This window comes from Myotis myotis, unplaced genomic scaffold (genome assembly GCF_014108235.1).
Source record: "Myotis myotis isolate mMyoMyo1 unplaced genomic scaffold, mMyoMyo1.p scaffold_m19_p_21, whole genome shotgun sequence".
In the NCBI taxonomy this organism is placed as follows: Eukaryota; Metazoa; Chordata; class Mammalia; order Chiroptera; family Vespertilionidae; genus Myotis; species Myotis myotis.
Genome location: NW_023416326.1, coordinates 6,807,221 through 6,831,197, shown reverse-complemented (window position 1 = coordinate 6,831,197; position 23,977 = coordinate 6,807,221). Strand labels below are relative to the sequence as shown.

The following is a 23,977-nucleotide window of genomic DNA, read 5'->3' as shown; positions in this document are numbered from 1 at the left end:
ACTGGGGGTTCGTCTGCCTCTCCACTGCGCTTCCCTCTCGCTAACCAAAATGCCAATCAAAGGAAGTCAACGTGTTTCATATTCACGACAGGCTCTGGGCTCATCAGATGAATGGCTTTCCACTAAGAAGCTGCCTCTCAACATACAGGCTGGGCATGCGGAGGGACCAGGGCTGACGGACGGCCACGTTCAAGCCCAGGTTCCTGAAAGCGTGCAGTTCAGATTCCCCTCTGCCTCCACGTGGAAACTTGACCTCCGTGAGCAGGGACCCAGCAGCTCCCCGGGAGAACGGCTCACCACAAACACTCAGCTCGAGCCTCCGGGTTTTCTTAACAGACACACCAGCTACATTCACATTGTTTTCACCTTTACAAGCTCTTTGATCTAAAAGCAAGGCCTTTCAGACAGTTGGGGGCCCGAGTGACATCCTGATGATGTCCCTTCCCCCTTTCCCTCCTCCCTCCCTCCCCACTGGTCAGGGTCCAATGGGAGGAGATGGATAATAAACACATAAGCCTACAAATAAAAGGGTAATAATTAATTACAAGGGCCATGGGGTTCCCTCCAGTTCCTGGGTGCTGTGGGAGCAAACTAATTAGATCTGAGTCCAGGGCAGGCCTCTTAAGGGCTGAGAAGGGACTGACTAGGTTGGGGGGGGGGAGGTGTAGGGGAGGGGGTCCAGGAGAACAGTTAAGGCCCAGAGAACCTCACTATGGCAAAGGCGGGCCACACGAGGCCTGGGTGACACAAAGGACCTAATGTGGCGAGGCAGGATGAGAGGGCAGGGGACACAGTGGGGAGAGGTCATGGAAGTCTGCAGGAGGCCTCTTAGGCACATTATGCGGTTGGGACTTTAAATTCAGTGGCAGCTCCTGACTGTTTAGAAAGCCATAAAAGATGATCAATCCATGTTTGAGAGGAAGAGGGGGAGAAAAAAAGGTGTTGACTGACCAGATGGTGTAATATACCTATACTCCAAAACCTGGGCAAATTCGTCCACTTTCTTTCCCCGAATGCATTTTTTTACGTCTTCCATGGACTCAGTTATGCACTATCCCCATTCATACATTGAATCCCCTAACCACCAATGTGATTTCATTTGGAAATGGGGCCTTTGAGAGATGAGGTCATGAGGGTGGGGCCCTTATGATGAGATTAGTGCCCTTACTTAGTATAATAAGAGACCCCAGAAATCTTGGTGTCTCTCTCCCCGCCCCAACTACCTAAGGACCCAGAGACAAGGTGGCCATCTGCAAGCCAGGAAGAGAGAGACCTCATCAGAACCTAACCATGCCAACACCTTAACCCTGGAGTTCCAGAACAGTGAGAAGTAAGTTTCTGTTGTTCAAGCCACTCAGTCTGTGTCATGTTGTTATGGCAGCCCCAGCCGACTAATACCGTACCTACTTTTAATTTAGATTCTCAGTATAGCTTACCTTTTTAAAAAAATAGAAATTATAGTTCTTACTTTCAAGGAATAACACCGAAACCTCTGGAATGCCTGAGAACCTGGCCCCTGGGAGCTAACCCAAGTTGGTACCACATCTTAAAGTCAAGCCAGGAACGGTTCAAGGTCAGGGAATAGGATGCAGCCTAAAGGACCCACAAGCCCATAAGAGACAAGACCATGGAACCTTCCAGATCCTTAGTTCTACTAGCCGGCTGCAAGCGGAGAAGCCCACTGCTTTCCCAAAACACTTACCTCCTCACTAGCTATACCCTCCTTATGAGTCAGCGCTGGCCCATGCCCTCCCTGCAGCATCTCTGGGCCAAAGAACATTTCTGTGTATTTGGGAGGCTTCTCTATACCTTCTCTGTTCACTAAAAAGCTCAATTCTGGTTAATCCATGAAGATGGATTCAGGGAAGGGGGAAAAAATCCATGAGCTCATACTCCAAGGCTGCAGAGGGAAGAATGTTAACAGAAGGAGAGGGCTATAAAACACAAAGCTATATTTTTCCCAAGAGCTCAACCACTCTCCATCATCGTTTAATTCTCTGAAGAGAGGGAAAACATTCTTTGCTTTTCGGTGCAGAGGTTTAAATAATGAAGCATTGCTAAACAAACAAACAGAGGAAAGCCCGGAAAAGCTATTCATTAAACAGGCCCACTGGACAAAAGGAAAACTGTTGCTTCACCATCCCACCTCCCCTGAGGGCCGACATTTATCTTAGACCCCAAATTAAACACATCACAGCTTCACAGCAAAAGTATGTTTCCCAATGGGATTTCAGTAGAGTCCAATTAAATAAATCTCTGGAAATATCAGGAGCATGCCTCGAGGGAGAGCATATTTCTACTGTGAAACATTCCCAGTGGAAATCACATTCACAGAAGGTCATCTAGAAACATCCATGACAAGAAGAGGGGCGGGAAGGCAGGGAGCAAAGGGAGGTTACACAGGGAAGCCCCGCGGTTCCATCGCTCAGGTGTGCCCAGAAGCGCATCGTGAACAATGCCCTGTGCATCTCAGCTTGCCCTGAATGAAACCTCCGTGTGTCCAAAATAACAGCTTTCGGGGGGATGTGTTTTCATCTGACTAGGAGGTCAAAGGGCTGTGGCTGAGGGAACTGAGAAAGTGGCAGGGGAAGGGATCAAGTGTCAACCTCAAAATGTGGGCTGTGTTTTTACTGAACCAATGTTTTCAGTTCACAAAACGCATAGGAACAACTTCCTCAAGCCACTGAGTGGAATTCTCTATTTGGCAAGAACACTAAGCAAGCCTAACTATTACCGATCAACGGCCAGAACGAGCAGGCATGAGCTCTCCTTGGACAAGGGTTCGCCCAGCCGGCCATGCCCAACACTCATGCCATTCCCACGAGAGCGGAGCTTGGAAAGGTCGGCCTGAAGCCAGGGGAGGCCTCCGTGCACCGAGAGATAACACAGCGTTGAATCATGTCAGCAGGTAGCGTGTCCCCCACCGAGCGGACCACCATCTGAGATGAAGGGGGAAAGAGCCAAAAGGCCAGTACAGCCCTGCAGAGGTGGGCTGGGATTCTACACTGTCAACATGGTGGGTCAGCCAAGAAATGGTCAGTTCAGCTTGGGACATGCAGAACGGAGAGATGACCTGGGATGCACCCCACACCTGACACCATTGGCCGCCTCAGCCACATCCCCCCCGAAGCCATGCTTAACGCCGCTCAGGGTGACCGAAGTCCAGCCCTCCTTCCACACTGGAGTGATAGTGGGCTCTAGCTCTGTGGCCTCTGTTGCCACTTCCCTAACATCCAGGCTGGCACAATCTGTAAGGGTCTCCCAATCTGTGCATTCTACAGCGTCAGCACGGCTCTGATGAACCTGACATTGATAAACAATGGCGAGGAGGAGCCCGGCTGTTCTCGGGTGTGTGAGGCCTGGGTGGCCTGCTCCTCACCTCAGGGCCTCTGCACTTGCTGTTCCCTCTTCCCAGAACTCTCTTCCCCTTATTCCTCACGTGGGTGACTCAGACCTCAGATCAAGTGTGATTTCCTCAGAAAGGTCTTCCCTCACATCCAATTTGGAGCTGCCCTCCCTGAGCTCTCTTTCATTATATCGTGAGGTTTCCATGTTTTATAACCTTCAAAGTGCTCATTACCCTCTGAAACTACTCGTTTATTTCTTCACTTGGTTTTTATTGTTATTCTTAAAACGTGGACCCCATGGATGCCCAGCTATTGTTCTGCCCAGGGCCACGTGGATATTTATAACATCATTCTCGGGCCATACCCAATTATCAACTTAAAAATGAGCCTCCTGTATTTGGTCAAACATTTAATTAACTCACCCCTAATGCCTTGGCAGGGCCAGGCCAAAGGATTTCGCTGGTCTTCTGCAGCCCGAGGGCCAGACGTTCCCCACCCCAGTCCTAGAGGAAATCGAGTATAATCCCGAGTGGGGTTCAGGCTGCCTGCACACCACAGCAATGTGATCTTGGCAAGTCGCTTAGCCTTTTTGTACCCTAGTTTCCTCATTTGCAAAATGGGGCTAATCATAGTACCAACAGGCAACAATAGAGTTATTGTGTGAACTTAATGAGCTAATGCTGGTAGTTTTTAATAGAAATGGAAAGTATTCACTGGTGAGCACCTAGAGCCATACAGTGAGTCCCCATTTAACACTGTTCATAGGTTCAGTGACTTTAAGCAAAACAACATATCACAAAACCAATCTTACCGTAGGCTAACAGATATAAACAAGAATTCTGTTCCTATAGCATCTCATCAATGTCGTAACAAAGTGATGTTGAAGAAAACGACATTATTCCAGGACCTATTGTACATGATTTGTATAGCAGCTGCTCATTAAATATTTCTAGATTTAAAGAGACGAGAAAGGCCAGTTAGTTGTAAAGCACCTATTATGTGCTATTTGTCATAATGCTAGGGATTCGAGAGATTAAAAAATAAAAAGGTATCTATTTCTTGAAGCTAAATCTAGTAAGAAAGAGAAGGAGGGGTGAAGAAACATTAGGGAAAACTTAGCAAAAGGAAACACGGAAGATCCACCAGAAATGATGCCATCAGCGGTGACTCATGCAAGGCAGGTGTAGGGCCAACCAGGTGAGTTCACCCTGAGGACATGGGACTCCTGTCACCCAACCGGGCGGGAAGGGGGGGTGACAAGCCTCATGAAGAAGAGGCGTCCTGCAGGACAGCCATGCCCGGGGATGGGCTGGGTCCATGGCAACTCACACCTGGTGATCTTCAACCCTTCCTCCCGTGCCCACGTCTCCCCTTGGACATTGTGTGTATGTGATGGATGGTGGACATGGATAGAAAGCAGCCACGAGAGAGTAAAAGAGGTTTAAGTGGGGGCATTCAGCCTGAGCCATGTCAGGGAACAGCAGGAGGGACCCCCAGTTCAGCCCAACACATTTATTAAGCACGAAATATGAGCTGGTGTCACCGTATCGAGTGAACAAGACACAACAAGATCACGTTGGGCCCTGTCCGAGCTAGTGGCCCATCCACTTAGACACGGAGATGGTAACAGATGGATGATGCAGAGCGTCTTCCCCACCCTGAAGGCCATCTCTTCTGCCTCCTGGTGAAGGGACACGGCACTGGATCTAAAATCAGGAATCCAGGTTTCTCCTGTCCCTCTCATGAGCCATGCACTGTTGGGCAAACTAGCCTTAAGGCCATTTTAGAACATGATCATATCCTGAGAGCATTTTCTTCAACCACAGGAGTGTCCTCATCTAATGAAGGCTGTCACAGCCCTTGCTCTGTTACAGAGTGACATCATGGGGCAGATGAAAGACAGACAAGGGGCCTCAGAGCCTCTGGTCGGCCGGAAGATGAGGTGCTCAGGGGCACAGCATGGAGAGAGAAGAGTGGATTTTCTGTGCCTTTTTTAGTTGGTTCTCATGGACCTGTTCTGTCCCTCTTAGGAATGGGACTGACACTCCTACGGTTACTAGAATCATCGGGTGGCAGGCAGAGCTGCTGAAGGACAGCTGTCCTCCCCCGTAACACTGTGGAGCAGCCTGGCACCGTGTGCAGGTGCCCAGAGCTGGCTCCTGCCAGACAGAAATCAAGTCATCGTGGCCATCTCAGCAGACCTCTTTTACAACTCTAGAACCTTCTTTGTTTTGTTCCTGAAGTGCATTGGTAAACGCATCTTCCCTTGCAAGTACCACGAAGTTCAAGTTTGTCTTTTCTTAGAAATAACTTCCAGGGTGGCCCTAAGGTGCTCTTGTGAAGTCCACTTCCTAGGAGCTGCTGACCTAAGAGACCTTCGCCGGACAAGGACCAGGACTGAGCATGAGCAGAAGGGTTAGGGTTCGCATGACCACAGGCAAGACAAGTGTCTGTTCTAAGCAGGGAGGGAGCAAACAAGCCAAAAAGAAAATGAAAGCACATGGGGTCATGGCGTAAAAATCCAAACAAAAGACCCTCAAAGAGGAGACAACAATGGATGTGAACACAGTGTCGATGAGATGTCACAGGCACACATTTCAAAGCTAAGATGCTAGACCGCTATTTAAAACACACACCACCAAACACTCCTTAATCATATGCTCGCCCTCTGATGCATCAGTTTCCTCTAAGGAACTCAATCTCAACATCAGTATTTAAGAATCTGGTAGCAAAGAGGTGCCAGTCCATATGTACATCACCACCACTCACATGGTGCTGTCTAGGGGAGGGGACCCCAAGAGTTGCAGGCTGGATTATTAGTGAAATATTGTACTAATATTTTTTTTAGCAAAGTCTTTGAGACCCGGTGTGCATTGTCCACGTGTAGCACATCCCGGCATGGAATAGCTCTGTTTCCAGTTCTCAGCAGCCACGTGGGAGTCAAGGCGAGGACAGAGATAACAACTATTGGTATCCCCATTAAATGAGTTAATACCCAGTGCCAGTTTCATTCCCATGTTACAAGTGGGAACTAAGATGTGTGTGTGTGTGTGTGTGTGTGTGTGTGCGCACGCGCACACACATGCAGAGGCAGTGACCAATGCCCACAACCATCTAAGGGGCAGTAAGCTACCAGGTGGTGGTCAGCTCCCATCTAACTTCAACAGCCCCTCTCCTCTCAGGTAAAGAAACGCTTCAACAGGGAGCAGAGGCTCTCTGATGGAGCGGGCTCTCTTATTCCCATCCCTCCACATCTTCCTGATACACGCCTTCATACTAGCAAAACCAAGGGACCATGCATAATAGCTCTCAGCGTTTGCCCTTAAAGCACCGTGCAGCCAGATGGGGAAGCCTGGGGGCTCTGAATGGCTGGGGAGCGGGGAGGAAGAAAAAGTGCAGGGAGGAGCTTGGCTCGCTGAGTCCCCGAGCATCCCCTCCTGGCCCTCCGGGGCCACCATCCAGACTCACCGCCCAGCCACCGGCTACGTGTACTGAGCCAATGCCTCTACTCTTCACTCCCTGGGAAAAGCTTTGCATTGTAAATCCAGAAAAATGCCCAGTCACCAGGAGGAGATTGATTTCAAGGTAATTATTTAGGCAGCTCTGTAGCGTCGGCGCCTCAGTCCTCAAAGCATCCCCCAAGTTCCCTCAAGTGATGCAGATACTAATACGAAAGCTCTGTCTCTCTTATGGGCAAGGCCATGTTCAGCTTCGTGTAAGCGAGCACTGCCCGCCACTCTGTCATTCATTCCAGTCATTCGTTCTCAGTGGAGGGGGGTGGACACAGACAATGGGGTGGTGAGGGCAGGGGGGGAGGGGAAGAGCAGGCTTGAAGATGTTAATGGGGGGGCAAGGAGGACCTATGAAATACTGTCAACAATAAAGATTTTTTTAAAAAGAATAAGAGGTTCGCCTAATAAGGGCAGGCGAATGCGTTTTTACATAATATGTGAGATTAATTATAACGAATTCAACCCAATTCGTCCACTTTATCAAGGAAGACAAGCTAATTATCTGGTGGAGAATTAGCACCTATTTAAAGGGCATTTTACCTCAATTTAGCAAAAAGAACTAATGGGAATTGTCTTTCCATCCTGATACACTTTTGACTGCAGTTTGCTTAAACACTCAGATGCCAGCATCACCCTAACACCCAGGGCTTCAAAAAGCGGGGAAGGGGTAGAGGCACACACACATGACACAGCATCTCCCAGGCCACTTCCTTCTGCTGCGGGTGTCGTGATGTCCCTTTCAGAGTGTCTTCTCGACAGTGTGAACGGGGGTGACTCATGTTTTCGATGCAAGGTGGTGGTGGCCCCGTGCACCATTCCCTCTCACAGCAGCTTCTGCTTTTAACGTGCCCAGTGGGGCCTCCACGCCTCCCCCTCTGCCCAGCAAAGGAGAAGCCCGGACTGACGTGACAACACTCTCCTCTGGGAGTCCATGTGCCAAGGCCTGTGATCAAGGATCAAGACTGCTCTTAAAACCAGTAACTTACACAGGAAGGTGGCTCTTGTGTTCTGAAGCGAAAGGCAGGAATAAAAAGTAAAGAAAATAGGGGGCTGGTGGGGGGCAGTGGATGAGGCTGGCCTGAGTTTCCACTCCTCAGTGGGGGCGCAGAGAAGATTCTAAGCAAGGGTACTCCCTCTCAGAGGCTTCTCCTATACTCTCAAACATTTAGAAGTCATCTTAACCTCACGCATAGGCCATGTAGCTAAGTAAAATGGGACACTCCATAAAAGTAGCCATGGCCTAACACTCAAACATGACAATACAGGAAGCTTAATCACAGGCAACGAAGAGTGAGAATGGATTTCAGTTTCTAGATGAGGAAATCTGCAAACGATGCACATATATGGGTAAAGAATGAAGAGGACGTGTAAAAATGAAACTAAGCCAGGCAGGGGGATTTGTATAGCGTCTGGTTTTTTTCTTTCTCAACCTTTCTTAATATTCCTACAACCAGCAGACGATCGAGTCTTGGCTAAGACTTCATTTGATAAGATTTCCTTACGTAGAAATAGTACATAATTTCCCAGGATGGCACTGATTCAGAAAAAGTACTGATGTAGTGATCTATTTACCCCTCTAGAAACACTAGGTTTTTCCAAACCTTTGAACAAAACAACCTACCAAGTATCAAAGAGTTCCTACTCACACTGCACCAGTGGCAATGTCAATTCATCTTACTGAATCATATCACCCATATACCTCTTGGCTACAGTAGATACTGATACATTACTATGGTGGGTATTTGATATTATAACTATGGTAATAATTTTTAATAAAGCTTAGCTATTAAAGGTCTGGCACTGTTCACAGCACTTGTACACTTATCTAATTTAATCCTCGATCGATCCCAAGAGAAAAAGTGCTACTCACTACCCTCCCATTTTATGGATAAAAAAACTGAGGCACGTCAGGTTTCATCTGCTCAAGTTCCTGCTTCCAGAGTGGCAAAGTCAGAATCCAACAACTGCAGTCTAGCTCTGGGACCTGTGCCCTTCACCTCCATCCTCTACTCCCTCTGTCTGAAAAGATAGACATTCTTAATAGGAAGGCTGCGTGCACACGCACAGCAGCAGGTGATTGGCTGAGAAGTCACTCACTTCTTAAGCTCCTCGCAAAGGGAGAAGGAAAGAAAGCACGGGGTGACCCGGCCAGACACGTGGACCCACAGGAGTCACTTATTCAATAGCCACTTGGATAGAAACCAAAGGATTATACTCCCTCTGGGGTTTTTAAAAAATGACTGAACTGGGCGTTAGGAAACATGGCTCCTGTGCCAGGTCTGCTACCAGCTTCTTCTATGCCCGTGGGTGAGTCATCAGCTTCCACGTCTATGAAGTGGGACAGATGAGACAAACACCGAATAATCCGCTTGAACGAATGCGGCTCCCACCCAGGCTCCCCAGGGCCATCCTGCTATTGTTCAAGGGTGTTGACGATGCCTTTACCAGGGTCTGTCCCCACCACACTCCCAGATGGCCTGAGCTGTACGTGGCTTAGACCATAGAAGGGAAGAAAGGAAGATAGGGAAGGAGAGAAACGCAGAGAACAACAATAAAGAGTAAAGAGTGTGATAAGATCCCCGTTCACTTATCTCAGAGAATTACCTTCCCCAAAGGGTAAGATACCCTAACTAGAGATTCTTCCTTCACACACTTGAGGGAGGAAAGACACCATTAAGAATGAGATCCGTGCCTGGCTGGTGTGGCTCAGTGGTTGAGCATCGACCTTGAGCCAGGGGGTCACTGGTCAGGGCACATGTCCTGGTTATGGGCTCTATCTCCAGTAGGGGGTGTACAGGAGGCAGCCCTTCCCTGAGTCTCTCTCATCACTGCTGTTTCTCTCTCTCTATTCCTCTCTCTGAAATCTTTGGAAAGAATCAGACCTGTAACTCACTTGTGAAGCATGGGGCCGGCCTGGAAAGAACTTGGGCTTTGAGATCAGAAGGACTGGGTTTCAATTCTCATCTCCATTCACTGGTGGATGACAGGGGGACGATACTGAATCTGCTCCTCAGATTCTCATCTGTGGGACTGGGGATCTGAAACCTGGCTCACGACGCTGAGCTGAGAACTGGATAAGACACATATGTGACAGCCCTGTGCCTGGCCCATAACACTCAATAGCTATTTATGTTTTCCCCCCAAAACTACCCTGGAAAATAATTTTCTAATATCAAGAATGATGGGCATGTCAGCCCCAGAGCAGTTATCTGTGATTAAGTAGTATTCCACAGTCAGATTAAAATATCATTGCGTGAGAGTCGTAAGACCATCCCTACAAAGTCATATCATCAAAATGTGCTATTTTAATAAGACTAGAAATACAAGACCCACGAAATGTCCCTGATGGCTCCAGAGAAGGCCCTCTGACAAGGCTGTGTCTAGTCTCATCATCTTAAGAGAGAAGCAGGCACTGTGATAATGGATGACAATAACTCACCCTTGAACACCGGAAGCTGGGACCCAAGACCAGGAGCAGGAAGAGGCTGTCCCTGGGACCCTGAGCGTACCCTCTGCCCTCCACTGCCCTGTTCTCTCTGCTCCCAATTTATTTTTTCTTCTCACTTGCCAGTATCACAGCGGTAGTAGACCCTGGGGCCACGATTCAAAGAATGTGGGATTCTTTCTTCCATCGGGTAAACAGAAAAGCAATAATGAACTAGACAGGGATGCTCTGGCCCGAAGTGGGGACCGCCTCCTCACCTGGGGACACTTAGCTGAGCTGACGTTATACAGTGAGAGGGGTACGTCCCTCAAGGGGAGGACAGGCCAACAGCACCCCCCACCCCAACCCCCTAATGATACTGGTCCATCTGCTGCTCACTTTGGGGAGAAATGGGCAACAGGTACCTGCCAGGAGGCCCAGCCCCGTGGGAAGAAAAGAAAATGAAGCTCTTCTTTGAAGGTCTCTGGAAGAGTGTGGCTTTGTTTTGTTTTGCATGAAATGTGAGTCTTAGAGGGCGAACCAATGACGAGTAGGCCTTCCCCACAAATAAAACACTCAGGGCAGCACAGGCAATTGGATGAATCTGCAAACCCTTTGCTTCCTGGGGGTGATCGTCCACCCAGCCAGACCCTCAGCACCGGGTAAGAGCCTTTATCTTATGTGCACGGGCCAGGCACATGCTCATTTCCTCATCCGAAAGCAGAGATAGGCTCACGTCCAGCTGTTGCCTTGAAGTTCCGTAAAATATGGGTCGTGCTGGGGGGAGGGAGTGAAATGAATATATGTGTGTGTGTGCGTGTGTGTGTGTGTGTGTGTGTGTGTGTGTTCCCCAACTTTTAAGTAATAATAGACGATACAGACATAAGCTGGAGGGGAAAGGGATGCTAAGACCTTCCTCTTGGCTTATGGATGAAACAGCTCAAGAGTCAGCTAGAAAGGCCACGACTTGAGCATAAGGTCTGTTTTTAATGTTCTACCACAAAATCCAGGCCGTGGCTTGGACTCATCCTTCCCTCTTCCCTCGAGTCGTTCTGAATGGATAAGGTTATACATGGCGGTAGCATATGTGTATATGGAAACGCAGCCCATTGAAAAATTCCCAGGAGGGACAGGTTTGGGGGAACAACGCAGCTTGGGAATGAATGCCAGGCCGGCGTCCTCATCCCGGCCCTGGCCCCGACAGCGGTTCCTGATTGCACTTGCAAACTTTCTCTGCTAAGTAGGCCAGCTTTGTTTGTGAAATACCATTGACAGTGCTTGTTGGCTTAGCACGTCCCCTTTCCAGAGAGGGCACGCAGGAAAAAATACACACAGGCCCCACTCCGATCGGCAACATGGCCCAAATGCCCTAGTTCCCCTCCCACGCACGGAGGGGCCCTGTCAGCCCCGAGCTGCGGAGGGAGAGAGAACATATATTTCCTTTCCTCTTAAAAACCAACACATTTATTTTAAAAAAACATGTCTTTTCGGATCAAGGCGATGAAAGATATTCTGCTGGCCCGTGAAGATGTGCTTAGAAGGCCAGACTCTCTCTTGCAAGGGGAAAAGGGAAGATAGAAGCCAAATGCCACACATGCACTTCCCAGGAGAGTGGCACCTCCAGATGAACCGGCCCGTAAACAAGACCGTGTGGCTGAAGGCGATGAAGAATACAAGCAGGTATTGATCATCCAGGAGGAAGGATATGAATTACTGGCCTGGTGTGTATATGGCTCTCAGTCTGGCATTTAGATGACAACGGTTATGATGGCAGCTTCCCCATCCTGAAAAGGCTTTAGTAATATTTGTTGAGCCAATGAATGGATCTCTTTTACCCTCAAGGCCCTATGTATGTGGAAGCCAACCTACCAAGAAGTCTCTAGAAACCTGAGACACTTGGGTACAGCCATTACATTCCCTAGAAGATGGGATTAAATCAACATTGTGATTTGCTCCATTTTTCTAGAACCCAGGTCAAAAGCAGGATCCTGAGTTGCTGGCTTCAAGAGATCTTAGACTTAGGCCCTTATAGTTCTGGACTGAAATCTGGAAATTCAACAAAAAAGATCAATACTCAAATGGTTGACTGAATAGCCCGGCCAGTGTGGCTCAGTGGTTGAGCCTTGACCCATGAACCAAGAGGTCACCGGTTCAATTCCCGTCAGGGCACATGCCTGGGTTGCGGGCTTGATCCCCAGTAAGGGGTGTGCAGGAGGCAGCTGGTTGATGTTTCTCTCTCATCATTGATGTTTCTATCTCTCTCCCTCTCCCTTTCCTTTCTTCTCTAAAACTCAATAAAAACACATTTTAAAAAATTATTGACTAAATATATTGACTTCTTTTAATGTTTTATTGATTTTTTACAGAGAGGAAGAGAGAGGGATAGAGAGTTAGAAACATCGATGAGAGAGAAACATCCATCAGCTCCTTCCTGCATACCTCCCACTGGGGATGTGCCCGCAACCCAGGTACATGCCCTTGACAGGAATCGAACCTGGGACCCTTCAGTCCTCAGGCTAATGCTCTATCCACTGAGCCAAACCAGTTAGGGCCCCCACACCAATTGAATCAGACTCTCTGGAGGTGGCGACTATGCATCAAAGGTTGAAGTCATCCCAGTTGATCCCAGTGAGCAGCGTGCTGAGAAAACAATTGGGCTAGGGCAGTGGTCGGCAAACTCATTAGTCAACAGAGCCAAATATCAACAGTACAACGATTGGAATTTTTTTGAGAGCCAAATTTTTTAAACTTAAACTATATAGGTAGGTACATTGTTATTAACTTAATGAGGGTACTCCTAAGGCTTAGGAAGAGCCACACTCAAGGGGCCAAAGAGCCGCATGTGGCTCGCGAGCCGCAGTTTGCCGGCCTCGGGGCTAGGGGACTCTAAGCTTCCTTCTTGTTCTCCAAACCGAGCTTCTTGAGTTTGCAAAGATGACCTCCCTTGGGAGAACGTCCACCCTTCCTGGATAAGTGTATCCTTATCTTCCCACTTGAAATAAGCCGCCTGTACACTGCAGACCGAAGCATTTTTATGCCCAAACCGCTACCCAGGGGGCCTCTGGCTGCTCACGACAAGGAGCCTTCGGAAGCAGGGGCTCCTGGTGAAAAGCTCGCGCCCAGCTCCTTGGGGCATGTGAGCCACAGACCGTGGCAGAAGGTTCTTCTGTTCCCCACCCTGCTTTTGCAAATCTACAATCATTAGCGGCCCCTGCCAGGAGAGGACTCTCCTGAACTTGCCCTTGACAAGCCAGATGGTTAAGTGATCGGAACCGGTAAGGCCGCATGGGTGGTTCATACTGAACAGGCTCCCAGAGTGCTGTACTGGGAACAACGGCCACACCCTCCCCAAAGCCACACGCCTGATGTCATGTAAGAGGCTGTGAAAGGGAGGGGGGGGGTGGGAGCAGGGCCCAGGGGCTGAGCTACGGAGAGCTGCGTGCCAGGCGCTTCATCTACGGCATCTCGGTTTGTCCTGGGATGTCGGCATTACCCCGATTTTACAATGGAAAAAAACACTGGGGATCTGAGGGGTAACCTGAGTTGCCTGAGGACACCTCTAGTTGGGGGTGGAAAACCTTGCAGTGGAGCCAGGTGTAAGTGAGCTAAACTCCACTCCGCTGTGCAGCAGCGTAATGAGGAGCAGACGGAGTGAGGGCAGAAAGGGGAGAGACGGGGGGGGGGGGGGGGGGGGGGGGGGGGGGGGAGGGAGAGAGCGCACATCTCTTTTCACTGACATTTTCATTAAGAAGGAGGGTGGTATGTCCAAGGGCTCAGAGAGGGCACAGGCAGCTGCGGGCCAGTTCAGGGAAAAGGTCCAGGACGCGCCTGCAGAACGGAGCAGGCCTTTCAATGACTTCCCACGCGATCTCCTCCCATCTCAAAGCTTCCAGAACTTCTCCACGTGGCGTGCGCTGCCCCTCCTCCCACCTCCCCTTTTATAGTCAGACTACAATCCCGACTCCAAAAATAACCCGGGCTGCAGAGGGTCCAGGAAAAGCAACGCGTCACAGCTTTTCTGCTTTCACTCCTGAGTTATGGGGCGGTACATGGCCAAATGTCTCATCACATTTTTACCAATCCCCCTGCAAGTAAATAATTCAAGGGGAGGCCCAAATTACTCTGGCCTCTTGACCCGGCATGTTTTTGTAATTACTTGGCACTCCAACTGTATGCTACTTAAATTAGGGACCAGTCACCCAGTTATTTTTAACCCACAGCAACACACACACACACACACACACACACACACACCACACACACCACACACACGCTGCTGTACCCAGCTTGTTAGCTGTACTCCTTTGGAAAAGGAGCCCAAACTGCCTGTTTTACTGGCACCATCATTCCTGTTCCACCAACAGTAATGATATTAAGCTGCATGTGCGAGTCGTTAACCATGAGGAACTACGTAGACACTTTGCACACTTTAGTTCCCTGTATTCTTAACTAACACGATGAGATAGCTACTGTGCCTAGCAAGGGCAGGAGATGGGGGTGGGGGGCGGGGTGCTGGGCGAGGAGGGAGAAGATCAAGACTGGAACTCAAACCAGATCCCAAGTCCGGCCTGAATTCCCCCCGTCTTTGCTCCACGGCTCCTGTTAGCCATGTTCGGGTGTTAAACAGAGGTTCTGAATGACAACAGTGTCGATGCTGCTCACTTCTTAGGGGTTAGGGAGGGAAGTTCTACAGTGTGAGAGTCTACCCCCCTATGTTACCCAAATCTTCTCTAGGTAACGATCTCCGGAAGTAACTCTCCCTCCTCCCCCTGCTCCCCAATAAATGCCTCTGAGTCAGTCTTTGTTTTGTGAGAGCGCAGAGCAAGTACAGGCATGGACCCGACATAGCTGAGCAGAACGGGGAGCTGGGGACCCCCAGTTCCCGCCTGGAGCCCTCCACTCAGAGGGAGGGCTGCTTCTCCATGGCCCTGGCCGCCTGGGCGTCACAGCAGAAGTTACAAGTTTGGAAAACTTCCCCAAAATGGCCACGTGACACTGCAGTATTGAGTAACAATGTTGTCCATACTCTACTATCAAATATCCCAGCCTTATTGATTTTAAAACATGAGGTTTAAACATAAAACATGTTTAACTACAGTAAAATATTGTCTGTTCTATACATGTTTTCAACAAAAGAAAACAAAAAGGAAGAGAAGGAAAATAGTACTAATTGTCTAAAATCTGGTGACAGGTATATGGGTGCTCACTCCACTCTTTCCTACTTTTCTCTGTATTTGAAATATTTTGTAGTAAAAATTTTAAAGGCGTAGACTGTTTTTAAGGAGGAGATGGTGATGCCTCTTCAGGTAAATGACAAATTATTTCTCTGTACCCAACCTCGGGAGCCTGACAAACACCATAGCAATGATGGTAGCTCTCATCCTGGGAGGCCCAGGACGGTCTAGCCCTCTGATTCGGTGTGGCTAGAGATCACATTCAACATCACGTGTGGGTAACACACATTATAATTCATTCAAAAAGACTGCGCAAATCCCTACCTATCTCTTCCTTTCTCGGGGCTGGGTAGAAGCGCAGGTCTGAAGCCGTGTTTTCTTGGGAAGCTGAGACTAAACCATGGATTCGGACACAGGTCACGGCGGGGAGGGGAGTGTAAATGAGAACAGTAACTTAATCTGTGGCTCTGATCCCTCCCTGCCCGGCCTGACACAGCATTTACTAAAACGGGCCCCGAGCAGCCGCTCTACTGGTCAGGCACCTCCAAAAATGGAGACCGCGGCACTGGAACGGGGGACATGAAACTTGGACCGGGAGGGTAGCAACCAGTGTTTACAAACATAACACCAGGGCAGCAGGTGGGCTGGCCATAAATTACCCGCGATTGTACTGAAATCTCTGAAAATACATGAAGGAGGCCTTAGAAATGTCTACCCTGGAAGATTCTCACTACCCATCACCAAGGCTTCCCTACAAAACTCACTCATTCCCAAATGGTCCCACGACCACTCTTGCTAAAATAAAAATCTTGCATCGCCAAGGGCTGGGGTTAGTACAATAAACCTCAGCTGAGCAGCCAGGCCAGGATGGTCTGCTTGAGCCACACAAGAGCCTGGGAGAAGGTGCTGGCCATGCCTTCTGAGGGATGCCCACCCCATTCCTCACTCCACGGTGCTCTGGCATTAACCTTTGGTTGGCCCAGATCAAAGGGCAGCGAGGGATCCTGGTATTGCTCTCCCCCCTTCTTTCCCATCTTGGTCCAAATTTTAGGCCGTTCCCCCGAAAGAGACCAAAATGATAATGATGATAATAATAAATATAGTAGATGATAGACCCTTTTTGCTCCTGAACTACAGATTTCCAAGCAAATGCCCAAATATTCGAAGAAAAAGCCCCCCAAAAGCTACAAATCATCCAACCTCTACCACCAGCGCGCCTTCCAGGTCCACCGCCGCTGAGGCTCACCAACCCGAAAATGACGAGCCCGCACTGCGGCCGCCCAGGGCGCCCAGTGGTGAGGTCAGCAGCATGTCCGGCCCCGCCCATTGAGGCAAGCTCCCTCCCTGACACTGAGGAACAACCCAGGCTGCTGGAGCCTCAGCTGCATCCACAGGACGGGGGTGGGGGGAGGAACCCCCCTTTCATCGGTAGCACCCAGGAGACTCATTTCTCAGTGACTGACAAGCCACCCCCATACACAATAATTCCCACGGCCAAAGGAGAAGGGAGGACATACAACTCCTCTAATCAACCTCAAGTTCAAGTCCAGGGTCAACTTGGTGTGTATGGTTTGATGCCTAGCCTCGGAGTCTGCAGACACACAAGGCCTGCTTTTTCTCAACAACATCCACTCTGCATGAGCAGAGAGACGGCCATTACGACCATGGACTACCCACTCCGTCTGCTCCCCAAGACCAACTATCACCAACGGGACTTGTGTAGGTTGTATTTTCTCATCCAAAAAAAGACAAGCCAAGCCAAGATCATGGTCAACTTACTGGGAATCACTCAACGCCAACCAAACAAGAATATAAAGCCATACCACACAGAGCTACACAGAGGGGATCTGAACATCCCTGTAAACCCAAGAAAACCCAAGGATGACAACAACAAAAAAATGAGTGGTTGCTGCCGGAACTCTCTAGATACAACCTCCACGATGTCATGCTTCCCATCAGAGCCCACCAGCCCGAAGAGGAGCAGTGACTTTGTGGTGGTTGAGTCCAGGGAGCGGGCACTGGAGGGTGGGCAGGCGGGTTCTATCAAAGGAATTCCAAACCGTATTTCCAAGAATGGTACTGAGCCAAAGGCAGAATGCATCACCGGGAAGACCAGACGGAGGATGGCGGAGCTGCCCTCACAGAGACAAAACGACTAACTTGCTCACCTCAATGGCCCGTTGCAATTTAAATATGTAAGATGCTCAAAGGGACCCTTTGGTCCACACAGTTCCGGAGACTGGCAGGTGATATGGCCCAGACTGTGTACCCTGGCTCAGACATAAGAGAAGAGAAGACAGATGATGATCTCTCAGAATCACCACCGCCAGACAGAAGACGCTGAAGAGGAAGCATGAGGTGTAGTGCCCCAAAGGATGGTACCTTGGGGCAAAGAGGCAAGATGGACACAGGGCGAGGGCTGCCCCACTAGGTCAGGCAACGCTGGGTGGAAGGAACTCAGAGAATAGTGGGTAGTTAATCCCTCCTGCCAGGGCTCAGCCACCATGACCTCCAAGTTATTCTGCATTCAATGTACTGAGGCAAGTCACCCACTGCCCCATCTTGAAGGAGCCATGATGCCAACGACTGTCAGGTGCAGCCAGAGAGAGCAATGGGGTGGGGAGGATCTCATAAGAATGACTCTGTCCCTTAGAGCTACGGCAGAGGAACAGATGTTGCTGATGAACTTACACTGCGGGGCCCTAGACGAAGGATCTCTGTCCCTCTATACGTCACTGTATAAACCACCTAAAATCCAAGCTGATGGGAGAGGTGAGAAAGAAGAAGCATCTCCCACAAAAAAGAACTGGTACCTGGGAGTTTACTTGCAGTTCACCATCTCAGTTCCACCAACCCGGGCTGAGTCTGAGCGATAATAACTTTCCAACGAGTGATGGATTGGGCGAGCGCTACCAGACCAGGCCTGACCTGAGCCACCCTCTGGCGTTATAAAAGCCCCTCTGGGGAAAGAGGGGGAAAGTCTCAGAGAGGTGAAATGACTTGCACGATGCAAATCAGAAGGGGAAACGAGACGCAAGACCAGAGCCCAAATCTTCTGGCTTCCAGTTCAAGGCTACTGGACGCCTCTCACCACACCGAACTAATTAAGAAAGGGCAGGGGAGGGCGGACAAGAAGAAGGACTTCTATTCCGGTCTTTGCCGGGAGGCAGGGTCGGGAGGATGCCGCTACCTATGTGAGGGAAAACCCCGGGTGACCCCAGGCCAGTCAGGAGTGTGCCAGGGGAGGGAGCATTCGTTACCTTTCAACACCAGAGGCTCCTTGCCTTCCCTCCTCAGGGACTCGAGGACTATGTGGAGTGGCTGGGAAGGCGTCACCCGGCTGGGCTCATTGGTATTCTCGTCATAAACGATAATTTCTTTGGAAAAGATCCTCTTGAAAGAGTCCTTGCCTTCCCGACAGGAGATCAAGTCTAAGACGGTGATTTTGCCCTGCTGGAGCCTCCGCCGGCTGATCTTGTCGGCGCAGTTAATGTGGACGGCTCCTTGGATGTGGCTCTTGTTGTACTCCATGAAGGGCCTGCAGTCGATGATGACGGGGCCCTGGCTGGCCAGGTGACTCTTGCCGCATCGGGTCATCTTCTTCGCCAGGTCGTTGGGGTAGATGATTTTGATGCTGGCCAGCGGCTTGGGGGTCCCGGCCGCGGGGCTGCCCACCCCGCCGGACGGACTCAGAGAGCCTGCGTTGTCATTGCTGTTGACCATCTGGGTGGCGGGGCAGGTGCCGGAGGTGCCGATGGCAGTGGTGGCGGAGCCGGCGGCAACGGCTGGGGTCGGGGCCTGAGTGTCCTTGTCGTAGGTGGCCACAGTGCAGCAGCTGGCACTGCTGCATCCACAATTCAGGGAGCGGGCAGAGCCGCTGGATGAGGGCATATACGTCAGGTTCGCAGCCTTGAGGGACACGACGGTGGTGGCGATGACCGGAGGGTGGCTGTGACTGCCCGGGGCGGCGGGGCCCAGGTAGCTCGCGTCTAAACAGAGGTTGAGATCCTGGGGCCGGACGGGCCTGGACAGTGCCACTAGTACCCTGTCGTCTAAAGGAGACGGAGGCATGAGGAGGCCGAACACTGGCAATTCAAGAAGAACTCAAGACAGTCTGTAAAGAAGAGGAGGGGGGGAAAGAAAGCATGAAGTCACGTGACAGACAAGGCCGCCTTGTCCAATCCCTAGGAGAGGCCACTGCATCCCTCCGACCAACGTGGTCCTGAATCCCCTCCATCACGCTGCTCCCGAAGCCGGAGACACGTGGTGACAGGGTCCACGAGGATGCCGACCTGAGGGCGCCCAGCTATGTGGTCCCTGAGTCTGAGGTTAAATGTATCGCCTGTGCACACGCTGGTAAACAGCCTTTCTCGGACCTACGTCGATGTCCACCCTCAGGGAAGGTAAAGGCACAAAGATATGAAACTCTGGAGTCAGAAAGGAAGGCGCTGAAGAGGTCTCTATTCGGGGCCCCGTCTCCTGGGCAGCGCTAGAGCGCCACTATCTCAGAAAGACCCACCTGCCCGCCCCTGCTTACTTCCCATGTAATTCCCTACCCTCTGCAAAGGCGGGGGAATGGCCAGGGGCTCGGCCCGGCTCGCAGAAATACGCCGCGGCTAAATATACATCGGGGCGGATATCAACTTCCCCGCACATCGGCATGAAAGTATCCCCCTAAGTGCATCTCTTGAGCTGGGAGCTATTCTTGCCTTCCGTTCGGCTGAGCCCTCTGAAAAGCACACACAATCAGATTAAGCCCCGATGCTTCTCAGCCTGTTCATTAGCCTGCATTTCCCCTTTTCATTACAAACTAAGATGAAGCCTCCAGCCAAGGAGCCAGGTCTGGAAACCCAGCCCCGGCAGATCCACCCCCCTTTGCGCCCTGGCTACCCTCCACCCCCGCCCCCACCCCCCCCCTCTGGCTTTTAGGGGAAAGGACCGCTTTGACTTCATCTCCCAACAGGCACCGACCTAGAGCCGCTCTCAGCGGGAGGCGGGCGCTGTGCATAGTATTTCAACCCCACACCGAAATCCCCCTCTTGGAGGCGATGAATCCCATGAAGATGCCTTCCCAGCTCGCCTGTCCCTGCCGAAGGGGGCGGGGAAGTACTGCCCACCGGGTCGGCCTGCTGTCTGGAGAGGGCGCCTGCCAGGGGACAGCTCCTTCCTCTCCTTGAAGGCACAGGGGCGCCCGACACCCGGCCCTGCCATTAGCCATGCTCACGGGAAAGAGACCAAACCCCGTGCAAGAGTCACTCATGCAAACCAACTTTCAGAGATGTCTGGGGAAATGTCATCTGTCACCCGTCCACACACGACCGTCACCATTTGCGGACACGGAGCCCAAGAGTCACAAGCAGGATACACACACACACACACACACACACACACACACACACACACACACACGGGCACGCACACACAGGCACGCAGGCACCCCATCCCCAGGTCCACCCCCCGCCGACTCAGGCTCCTCTCCCCCAGCTCTGGATGGGAGCGAGGGAGCCAACCCCTGCCCTCCCCGCTCTCCTCCCTCCCTGGCGTAGTATTTTTGGAAGAGCAAGTACTATTCCTGGCCGGACCAAGCGGCGTAAGTCTTTGCTATGTGTTACCTGGGAGGCAGCGTCCCGGGATCCCCAGCCCACTTCCCCGCAGAGGGACGCCTGAGCGTGTCCGCGGGGACCCAGGCCGGCCCCCCAACCTCCAGGCGGGGTGCGCGGCTCACACCCGCACGGGGTGTCTAGCGAGATCTGCATCCCTGCAGCAGAGGGTCGGAGTCTACACGGCCCCGCGAAGCCGGCCAGACCGGCCCGGGAAACCTCCCCGAGACACACTGAGCTGCCTGCCTCCCTCTCCCTGGCTGCTCGACCCTCCACCACCCCTAGGCACAGGCTGCAATCGTAGTAGACAATCCAGGGGTTTGAGGACGCTCCCTCCCCGCTCCTGGGGCACCTAACACCCCCCTTCGCCACACAGCGCATTGACGAGCCCCGGGCATTTAAAACTGCCGCAAAGCGTCCCAACAAACCTCATTTTTCCCCCCTTCGTCCAAAATCCAAACAGACTGCAGAGTAAACGCACAGCGCGGCGCGAGCCAACAGCCGGAACCGATTCAGATTCAGCTCACCTGCCGTGGCTCCCCGTGAGCATCGCCACACACACACACACACACACACACACACACACACACGCACACACACACGCACACACTCACACGCACACACACACCCCTAGCGCTCCCGGGCTCTCGGAGCAGCCACGGGGACTTGCACTTACTTCATAAAGGAGCGCAGCCCTCCACCATCTGGCGCCGCCTCAGTGTGCACCCGCGCGCTCAGCCCCCCATTCACTCGGCTTCATTGATCTCCAGCCACAACATAGTTACTTTCTCTTTTGCCAGGACTGTAAATGTACGGCTCCGGGGGGGCGGGCCGGCGGCCGACCGACGGCGCGCCGGGCCAATAAGAGCCCGGAGAACGCGGACCGTTACCTCACCGCAGCCCGCGACCAATGGGCGGCCGGAGGGGGCGGGGCCAGGGGCGGGGCCTCGCCTGGCTCACCAGGGCCGCGGCTCCGCTGCTCCGGGTCCGCGGTGTCAGAACGCGGGCGGTGATGTCATTGGCAACCAATCAACAACTTGCGAAGGGCCGCTGGGCCGCGCGCGGAGCAGCTGCTCTGTATTTACATGTCAACCGAGCCGGCGGGACGCGCGCTTAACCCTTTCCGGGGCTCAAGTGTCACCTGGCGGGGCTCGCCGCTGCGCTCCACCCGGCTCTGCCCACTGGACGGGATCCCCTGGGACCCCTGCGGGGGACAGACCGCGCGATCTCTCTCTGATTCCTTCTCACCCGGGACGGGGATGAAAGTGCCGGAGTAACTTCCTAAAGGCGAGACAACGAGAGCAATCGCCGTCCCCAATGGGGAAACGGGGCTCTTGGAACGGCTCGAGGTGATGGACAGACCCTCACCCCAGCTTCCCGACGCTGCCGAGCCGCCCGCGCCCGGGACCCTAGTGAGCGCGCAGCCAGGGGCATCGCCGCGTCTCCGCCCGCGTCCTGGGTTCGGATGCCACTGGAAGCCAGTGAGGCCCGCCCAGCTCGCCGAGGCCCGCATCCTGGGAGCCGCCTCGCTCGGCCTCGCGTCGCCGGGAAGCGTCGGCCGGCCGCCCGCAGAGGTCGCTGCCCCTCCGGCTTCCCAACTGCTGCCCCGCGCGGCGGGGGGCGCGGCGCCCTCTGGCTCGCAGACGCCCGCGTCCCGGTCACGCCCCCGTCTCCTCCGCCTACTTGCCAGGGCTCCGGGCACAGCACCACCGGAGGCTGGAGGGCTGCTCCAGGGCTGCGGCCTGGGCTCAGGCAGGAAGCTACAGGGGGCGCACCCTGAGCCATGGCACCGGCGCCACGGGCCTAGGCCGTGCGTCCCGGAGATCCTCGTGCGCCCGCCATGACCCCGGGCCCCGCCACCCCCAGGGCCCCTGGCAAGCCCAGGACAGCCGCCCCGAGGTTCTGGAGTAGCCTTGGCCCCGGAAAGGAACTTGAACTCGGTGTCAACCACCAGCCTTGCGCCGCCCAGGGGTCGCTGGCCCAGGCGCACGTGGGGAGGACGAGGGGGCCACAGTAGCCCACCAGCCCCGCCTCTGGGAAGTCTCAGGGACAGGAGGGAAAGTTGTCTGGGGTGGAGATGCGGAGAGGGACTGCAGAGACCTGCATCCGAGAGCCCTGAAGATGTAGGGCCCTCTCCTTTAGCCCTTTCCTGGCTCAGAGAGCCTGGCAGGGGGAAGGAGTAGGATGCGTTCCATGCCGTGAGCCGGGGATCCTGTGAGCAAGACAGAGTAGTTTGCTTTGTGTGTTTTTTTCTCTTACCAGATTGAAGGTGTTGGAGACAAACTTCAGGCTCCAGGCCTGATAAGTCAGCTAAGTGGTGGCGACGCATGCATGTAAATGCTTTTAAGCGCAGATCTGCTGGCTCTCAGCGCTCAATGCACTAGTCAGAGAAATCCTTCGGGGATCTCAGGGGCTATGCATATACACAGTCTGGCTTTCCCGCCAGTGTTTCCAATGGAAGTAAACGCATACAGTCATCTCAAACAGGAAAGGGTTTCTGTAGTCCCCTCTCCACTCACACACCAACACACACATGCAGTGGTGGGGGCACACCATGTGGCTCTCACACCTTTGGGGATCAACAGGTCCTGGCCAGGAAAGTTGTGTTCTGATACTTTCCATAGACATCAGAAAAGAACTTTCTGGAAGGTCTGTCTACCTTGGGTATCTTTAGAGCTTAAATAGCTAAGGCATCCTTCACCCTGGGTCATTATTGGGGGGAAATGTTCACTAACTCAGGGTTTGGAGAGTTCGGGGTGCAGGTCCTGATTCTGCCTCTCATTGGTTGTGTCTGTCCAACCAGAGTCATTGTGTTCATTCATTGATCTGTGACATGGGAATACCCCAACTAAAAAAATAATTTTTTTTTAAAGGGGGGGAAAATTCTGGTGCAAGTGCTGGGGGTGGGTGGGGGGAGGAT

At 52.2% G+C, this 23,977-nt stretch overlaps 1 protein-coding gene across 3 annotated transcripts in view; it reads right to left on the bottom strand.

The window, feature by feature from the left end:
* The window catches only part of DUSP10 (dual specificity phosphatase 10), a 72,623-nt gene that overhangs the window by 14,224 nt on the left and 34,422 nt on the right, over nt 1-23,977 (bottom strand). Inside the window, exons 1-2 of one of the 3 annotated variants that reach the window (XM_036354869.1) lie at nt 21,734-21,869; nt 18,718-19,571 (exon numbers count right to left, since the gene is read on the bottom strand). In XM_036354869.1, the coding sequence (XP_036210762.1) occupies nt 18,718-19,528 (811 nt within the window). In that variant the 5' untranslated portion in view covers nt 19,529-19,571; nt 21,734-21,869. Of the gene's footprint in view, nt 1-18,717; nt 19,572-21,485; nt 21,598-21,733; nt 21,870-23,977 lie in introns of those variants that run through there. The other 2 variants (XM_036354872.1, XM_036354870.1) reach the window with 2 other exon arrangements.